At 48.5% G+C, this 7,831-nt stretch overlaps 1 protein-coding gene and 1 long non-coding RNA gene across 4 annotated transcripts in view; one reads left to right on the forward strand and one right to left on the reverse strand.

Moving 5' to 3' along the window:
* Nucleotides 1-5,715, forward strand: part of LOC150061198 (uncharacterized) — a 20,113-nt gene extending 14,398 nt beyond the window's left edge. The window contains exons 3-4 of one of the 3 annotated variants that reach the window (XR_016535897.1): nucleotides 3,148-3,482; nucleotides 5,698-5,715. This is a non-coding gene — a long non-coding RNA (uncharacterized LOC150061198). Of the gene's footprint in view, nucleotides 1-471; nucleotides 726-3,147; nucleotides 3,483-5,697 lie in introns of those variants that run through there. The other 2 variants (XR_016535895.1, XR_016535896.1) reach the window with 2 other exon arrangements.
* Vtcn1 (V-set domain containing T cell activation inhibitor 1) lies at nucleotides 528-5,032 on the reverse strand. Its single transcript, XM_090334096.1, has 4 exons — nucleotides 4,933-5,032; nucleotides 3,129-3,476; nucleotides 1,508-1,789; nucleotides 528-679 (listed from the first exon to the last, which is right to left on the reverse strand). Exons 1-4 carry the CDS (start codon nucleotides 5,030-5,032, stop codon nucleotides 567-569), a joined length of 843 nt encoding a protein of 280 aa, XP_090190222.1. The 3' UTR covers nucleotides 528-566.
* Nucleotides 5,716-7,831: the final 2,116 nt, after the last annotated feature.

The following is a 7,831-nucleotide window of genomic DNA, read 5'->3' on the forward strand; positions in this document are numbered from 1 at the left end:
TCTGACCAGAGACCATGCAGGACATACACTGAGGCAGAGGGAGACAAACTCAGGTCTGTGAGCCTGGGGCCAGGTGGTGATGACACAAAAGCCCAGAACTCCAGAAGCTGGGATTCTGACAAATGTCACCTACAGGAGATGATGGGGAAGGAAATATCCTAACAGTCATTTAGCCCAAGAACTGAGAGGTGAAAATGAGCAAGTTCAGCAGGGGGCTGGCTGGCACGCCATCTGTCAACTCCCCTGGCCAAAGGGCCCAATGGCCTGAGGCCACTTGGGTAAGTGATTGTGTGCAAGCCATTATGCTTTGTCAATCACAACAGAATCCAGGGTAATAAATCAAAGCTAACCACTTCTTCCCCCGGAATAAGAAAATGTTGCTTTCATGAGTGTTGTAGTATAGAAAGAGCAAGGTTTGAGTTTCCACAAATACCACCCATCTATTGGTGAGTTTTCTCTTGTGTCCGTTAGCAACATTAACAGTACATGCAATCTACCAGACCGCTTGTGATTCACCTCACCTGTTGTACAAATCGCTCTGCGTGTGTTGGTGTGGCCAAGGCTAATTATTGGAGCATCAGAGACAGGAGTGCCCAGCCGAGGAGAGCGAAGGAAGCCACCCCCAGGGAAGCCTGAGAGTTCAGCAGCTGCAGCTGACTCCGCCGTTTGATCTCCGAGTCTGGAAAGAAGAGAAAGAGGCTCAAGAGTCTCCTGGGAGAAGCTACTTGTCCATGTCAAATGACCAGCTGGTGAAGAGCAAGAACCTGCAGAACCCCAGCAGGTGCTTCCCAATTCAGGTGATTTTGTTTTTTGGGTGCCTGTAGTGGGGCTTGAACTCAGGGCTTCCCATTCTCTCTTGGCTTTTTCATTCCAGGCTAATGCTCTCCCATTTGAACCACAGCTCCACTTCCTCCTTCTCTGGAGGAAGCAGAGAGATGAAGTAATGGGCCTTCTTACCCCATTATCAGCCAGGGTGCCAAGAAGCAAGTTCAACCTAGGGCTTGCAGACTTTCCTGGCCCAGAACCAGTGAGATCTTTGATATGTCTCACTAGGGCTTGTTAAGAGGAAGTTGAGGCCTAGATCTTTCGTCTTCCCATTCTCAAGGGCAGAGCAGAACCATTTAGGGGGAACTCAGGATGCAGTTAACAACTGGAATCATCCCGCTTACTACTGCAGCAAAGCAGGACTGAGTTCAACAGTGCCCCACGGTCCTACTTAGGCTCTCCAGAAAACTGGCTGATAGCAGACCTTCACCACAAAACCTAATGACTGCCTTAACACTGCGTGTGTCAGGCTTCCTGTCACATAATGCAGTCGCAACTGAAATCCCAATCAAGATCTCAGGACCAGATCTGTGCCCTGGCACACAATATATATGAAGTACATTACGCTTTAATTTAGATATTTTCACTCTCAGCCCATATGGAAAGCATGTAGAGCCACGCAGCTGTAGCTCCATGGGAGGGAGCTCAGGCCCCAGGGCGCTGTCCCCACCAGGAAGCGCACCTGTCACTTTGATGTCCCCTGTGGCCTTGGCGATGTCGTTCTCGATGACACAGGAGTAGGTGTTGTTGAAGGTGGCATTGTAGAGCACTGACACGACCTTCAGGGTCACATTCTCCGAGTTCAGCTCAAAGCTGGTGTTGGCAACTACTGAGAAGTTGGCTCCCTGGTCCACCTGGGACGCCCAGGCCACTGTGGGTCGGGGGAACCATCTGGGGGCCTCACAGCGCAGGCTCTCGGAGGAGCTGTCATTATAGTCCACATTCATCTCGGGCATGCTGAAGGCTGAGAGCCAAGATCAGAAGGGTAAATGTCAAGGTCAGACAGGTAAGACTACTTTGCCTTGACGTGCTAGGTCTTAAAAACACAAAATGCTGTCCCTCTGTGTCTCTGTCTATCTCTGTCTCTGTCTCTGGTTTTCTCCTTGTGTTGCCATATCACCAACAAAAAGCCACTGGGGCGGGTAGGGAGGGGGAGAGGGGAGAAGTTTGGCCTAGAGGTAGAGTGCTTGCCTAGCATACACAAAGATCCAGATTTGATTCCTCAGTACCACATACATAGAAAAAAGCCAGAAGTGGTGCTGTGGCTCAAGTGGTAGAGTCTTGAGAAAGCCAAGGACAGTGCTCAAGCCCTGAGTTCAAGGCTCAGGACTGGCAAAAAAAGCTACCAGGGGAAGTATAGTTCAAGTGATACAGCTTTAAAGAAAAGCAGGTGATTTTCTTTGATCCAAGGAGCTCCAGAGATGACAAATGAACGTGCACTTTAGGACAATTGACTTGCCATTGATTTGTCAGGAAGATTCGCTTTATTATTCTTTCTGATTTGTTACTCATTACTGGTGCACTTGCATTATAATTCAATACTATATTATTTCATTGCTTCAATTATTTCAGCTTTTTAAAAAATATTTGCCAGTCTTGGGGCTTCAGCACTGTCCTTGAACATTCTCAAGGCTAGCCACAGTACCCCTTTCGGTTTTCTGGTGGTTAATTGGAGGTCCTCAGACCTCAGCCTCCTGAGTAGCTAGGCTTGTAGGTGTGAGCCCCCTGACTCCCAGCCTCCATATTAGTTTCTACATTGTATATTGAATTGCTATCAACACTAATTTCTAAAATGGATTCCACACTCATGAGCATCTGGAGACTTGCATTGCTGATGTGGGCCCAGAAACATTTACAGGACAGATTCCAGGCACATACTCTCTCTGTGTCTGTCTCCTCTCTCTGTTGTTTTTGGAGCCAGGTCTCAATACACAGCCCAGGCCAGCCTTCCACTCACGGTCCTCTGGCCTCCGCCAGAGGTGTGTGCCACCACATTTCTCGTATGGTGGGGCCACTGTCAGCTGTCATGTGGTCCGCAGCCCCTGCTGTCTGGACTGTAAATACTTCATGCTGACATGGCTCAGCACCTCGGAGAGATGGCTAGAGGGCGTGAAAGGGGTCGAGAAGGAGGCTTAAGTCCTAGTGTTATAATGCGGTTGGTGTAGAGGTGGGCACAGGGCAAGCTGGCACAGGGCAAGTGGACAGGACTGGGTCAGGAGCACGGAACTGACACCAGAGATGTTTTATGGGGGAGCCTGGGCTCCCAGGCCCCCATCGGGCCTCTTGCTCTGGAATGAGCTCACCTCCAGTTTTGTACTCCAGGTTTGCGTTCCCCTTGCCTTTGGAGGTGGCAATGAGACATTTGTAGGTGCCAGCGTCGGTCAGCTGCACACTTTTGAGCCTCAGAGAGGCATTGCCAACGATGACCTGGTTGGAGAACAGCTCCGTGCGGCCTCGGAAGGCCTGGTGCTGGCGTGAGAGGTCGTCCCGGCCGCCTCTGAACTCGTGGACCGAGCCCACCACGCCCTCCTTCTGCCACTGGATGACGACATCGGTGAGCTTGATGTCAGGCTCGAACGTGCAGCTAAGGATCCCGTCCTCTCCGATGTTTCCCGCCGATGTGAACGTGGTCACTGTGATGGAGTGCCGCCCTGGGGGTGCAGAGCAGGGGTTTCGGGGGTCAAGACCATGGCAGTGCTGGGAGCTAGTGTGCCACACCCTTCATCCATGAAGGCCAGACTGATGTCTGGGATCAACGAGAAACAGGGAATGTGAAAAGCTTTTGTAAAAAAGAATCCTTTAGGGCCAGGAGTGTGGCCTAGTGGTAGAGTGCTTGCCTAGCATTCACAAAGACCCGGGTTCAGTTCCTCAGTACCACATACGTAAAAAAAGTTGGAAGTGGTTCTGTGGTTCAAGTGATAGAGCTCTAGCCTTGAGAAAGCCCAAGGACAGTGCTCAGGCTCTGAGTTTAAGTCCCAGGATTGACACAAACAAAACCAAAACCAAAAAAATCTCTGGGCAGAAAAGTCTATAAGACTCTTCTCTCCCATTAACAATCAAAAAGCTGAAAGTTGAGCTGTGGCTCAAGTGGTAGAGCACCAGTCTCAAGTGAAAAAGCTAACAAATATAATCCTGGCCCTCAGTTCAAGTCCCAGTACCAGCTCACATAAAAAAAGCAGTATTGGAGACAACCAGTTCACTGTGCAAGTAAAAAATGGTGGGCAGAGCTGGTACATCTAAAGTTTGGGGGACAATATGAAAAAAGAAAGCAGCAAAATCACACAAAGAAGCCAGGTGGTGATGGTGGCTCACACCTGTAATCCTAGCTACTCAGCAGGCTGAGATGAGAGGTTCGTGGTTCAAAGTCAATCTGGGCAGAAAAGTGTATGAAACTCTTATCTCCAATTGGTCAGCAGACCCCTCCAAACTAGAGGTGTGACTCAAGAGGTAGTTGCCAGTCCTGAGCTTACCCCCCCTCCCCCAAAACCCCCAAAAGTTCAATAAAATCATGGACCAGATGTAACTACGTTAGAACAAGGGTAAAAATTGTACTTTTTAAAGTGTCATTCAAGTTGATTCGAAAGATTACTTAGCCTCATTTATGGAGAAAATGAAACAATGACACCATTTAGCTGGTACTTGTGTAACTGAGTTATTTGAATGTGTAGTATTTGAGCTATAGGTGGGAATGCACTGAAATCTCTCCTAGAGAAGTTATTGAGGTAAAGTTTAGACTCGTTGCAGGTTTTAGGCCTCTAGAGCTGTGTTAATGATGAGGTGGAGAAAATACATTTAATGTCGATGAAATCTTCCTTCCCATCAGATAGAGAGGAATAAAAACCAGGGAGAATTTAGCCATTGTTTTGCCTCCCTTAAAAAGTTTGTGTGTGTGTGTGTGTGTGTGTGTGTGTGTGTGTGTGTGTGTGTTATTGGTTAATTAGAAAGATAAGAGTCTCACAGACTTTTCTGCCCAGACTGGCTTTGAACTGTGATCCTAAGATCTCAGGCTCCTGAGTAGCTGGGATGACGGGTGAGGCCTGGGCGTCAGGGATGGTTAGTGTTCTAATGGTTACAGAGAGGGATTGTGGGAATGCAGAACTCCCATACCTGAAATACCAAAGCCAATGATGAGTGCAATTGCCCCAGCCAGGATGATGATGATGTTGATGATGCTGTGGAAAGAGACAGAGACAGGAAGTGACCCCATTACCCCTCAGATGCCGGTCACAGTGGCCATGGATGAGATGTACCACACAGAGCACGTCAGCCTTTTTCCAGGGGAGCAGCTTCCGAGAAATGGGAAGGAGCCCCGCCCCCCATCCTGAGACAGCTGGGTAATTGTTTAATTAATTCCACAGTGGTCCATTTCCAGTCCTGAGAAGACAGGTGCATGGAGACAGAGTGTGGCCTCCCCACCATGTCAAAGGCCGACCCTGAGGATTCTGGCCCACCCTCCACTGCCATATGTCTTTCTAAGCTTTTTTTTTTTTGGTCATGGGGCTTGAACTCTGGGTCTGGGCACTGTCCCTGAGCTCTTCAGCTCAAGCTAGCACTCTACCACTTGAGCCACAGTGCCATTTCCAGTTTTCTGCTGGTTAATTGGATTTAAGACTCTTCCCGACTTTACTGCCCAGGCTGGCTTTGAACCATAATCCTCGATCTCAGTCTCCTGAGTAGCTGGGATTCTAGACATGGGCCACCAGTATCCAGCTCCTAACAGTTGTTAATGAACAGACTAACAAATGGGAAATCAAATAAATAGTTAGAGCTTAACATCTACCCACGTATGCTTGGATTGCACACAGCCCTTACAGCTCCTGTCATTTACCCACATAAAGACAAGCAAACAGATCTACCACCTTCCTTTTCTAGATGAAGAAATGACAGAGGAATTCAGCGCCTCCCTGAAACCACGCTGTTCGCATGCAGCGGAGCTGAGATGAGAATCCATCCTCAAAACCTCCCTGCTCCTTCCAGCTGTGCTCCCAGGTAGCAGGCTCCCTCCTCTCTGCCCCAGCTATGGCTGGGAGGAGCTGAAGGTCCGGGTCAATGAGGGTGTTGTGAGAAGCTCCCAGGGGCCAGGCTGCGGTCTCAGGTCCCACATAGCTGGAAACGCCTCCCACCCACGCTGAGGTGAGGTGACACAACAGGCCAGACAAAAGAAAGGCACAGAGAGGCAAAGAATGGTGCCACAGAGACCAGGAAAGCATGGGGCATTTTACTCAGTGCCCTGTATAGGCGCATTGTGCTCTCCTCAGCTCAAAGATGGGCTCGGCTGAGGGAAACTGCCAAGGGGGCACTTCTCCCTTCTCCAAGCTTTCATCCGCAGTAACCCATTCCTGGAGGGCCGACCTGGCAGCTCTGAAAAGCAGGATCTCTCTTTGGGCAACCCATGGCTCACACCTGTAATCCCAGCTTCTTGGGAGGCTGAGATCTGAGGGTCATAGTTCAAAGCCAGCCTCACCCATAAAAAGGTCTGTGAGACTCTTATTTCCACAGTAAAAAAAAAAAAACCATCACAACTGTTGCTGTGGCTCCAGTGGTAAAGCAACCAGCCTTGAGTATAAAAACTGAGGGATAGCATCCAGGCCTTGAGTTCAAAACTTGGTACTGGCAACAACACAAAAACGCAACGATAAACCAGGGTTTCTGCTCCACTTCTGACCATTTTCTCTCTCACCTCAGTGAGAGGTGAGCCTGGGAGAGGATCCCATACCTGTCAGCACTTTCTCTGTGACTCTGCTCTTTACCTGTGAAATGGGGGACCAGAGGCATTCTTGCTCTTTTGCATGTGTGTCAGTGCTGAGGCTTGAACTCAGAACCTGGGTAACCTCTCTTGGCTTCTTTGCTCAAGGTTGGTACTCTATCACTTAGACCACAGCTCTATTTCTGATTATTTTGCTGGTGAATTGAGGAAATATACAGACTCCTCTGTCTGTTGTGATGGTTTTGAGCTGTGATCCTCAGATCTCAGCCACCCGAGTAGCTAGGATTACAGGTGTGAGCTATGGGCATGTGACTGCCTTACTTGTGTGGCATTTTATAGAAGCCCACTGCTTTCTCAGTCTCGGGATCGGAATCAGTTGTGTTCTCCACAGGGAAAACTATGCACTGTGTTACACCAATTGAAAAACAAAAATCAACAAATAAAAAAAAAAAATCTTCCTTGCAGTGTTCCTTGCAGACTGTGGAAGGAATACTGATCAGGAAGCATGAGGTGGAAAATTCCAGAACACTGATAAACAGACACCTTAGCTTTAACAATGTTTGAGCTTTAACAATGGCAGCAGAGCCATTCCTTTTCATTAACAATCCTCTTCTATTTAGAACTGTGCGGGCTCCATGAAGCAAGCGGTGGCTTCTCTTGACTGTAGCGCCCTGTACCCACAGGAGCAAAGCCAGGCGAGGATGGCCTGCCTCCTCCCAGCTCTGGCCCCTCAGACCTGAATTTCCTGTTGCTCTTTATTCTCACTGCAAAGGAAAAGGAGAGTTCCAGAAGATTCCTTCAGCAGTATAACTGACCCCATTGTGTTTTTAATGAAACAAGAAGCACCTTTAGGCTTTTGCTAATCCTTCTGTGAAGCCCTCATACGGGTACAAGGTATAGCCAGGTAAGTGAGGTACAGTGCCCAGAATCCTAGCCACTCAGGCTGAGATCTGAGGATTGCGGTTCAAAGACAGCCCAGGCTTATCTCCAATTAACCACCCAAAAGTTGGAAGTGGAGTTGAAACCCAAGTATGGAGTGCCAGCCTTGAGTGAAAAGACTCAGGTCTAAAGTGTCAGGCCCAGAGTTCAAGCCCTACTACTGATAGAAAGTGAAGCCAAAAAGAGCCCAACAATCTTACTTTAAAATACCTTAAATGCTGAATTAAAAAAAAAAGAAACTGACATTACCATATGGAAACACACCACACACACACACACACAAATTCCCAGAGACTACAGGTGACAATTATGCAAGTGTAAGGCATGCATCCACAATGCCTTCAGTCTCATGTAACCCTA

This window comes from Megascapheus bottae, chromosome 6, assembly GCF_031878675.1.
Source record: "Megascapheus bottae isolate mThoBot1 chromosome 6, mThoBot2.hap1, whole genome shotgun sequence".
NCBI lineage: Eukaryota > Metazoa > Chordata > Mammalia > Rodentia > Geomyidae > Megascapheus > Megascapheus bottae.

What these genes read in the sequence shown, in the direction of transcription:
- Vtcn1 (XM_090334096.1), bottom strand. Translation starts at nt 5,032, where the DNA reads ATGGGGTCACTTCCTGTCTCTGTCTCTTTCCACAGCATCATCAACATC. An exon ending in CATTGGCTTTGGTATTTCAG is followed by an intron (nt 3,477 to 4,932) that starts GTATGGGAGTTC and finishes CTGCACCCCCAG; the next exon opens with GGCGGCACTCCATCACAGTG. An exon ending in CCTGGAGTACAAAACTGGAG is followed by an intron (nt 1,790 to 3,128) that starts GTGAGCTCATTC and finishes CTTGGCTCTCAG; the next exon opens with CCTTCAGCATGCCCGAGATG.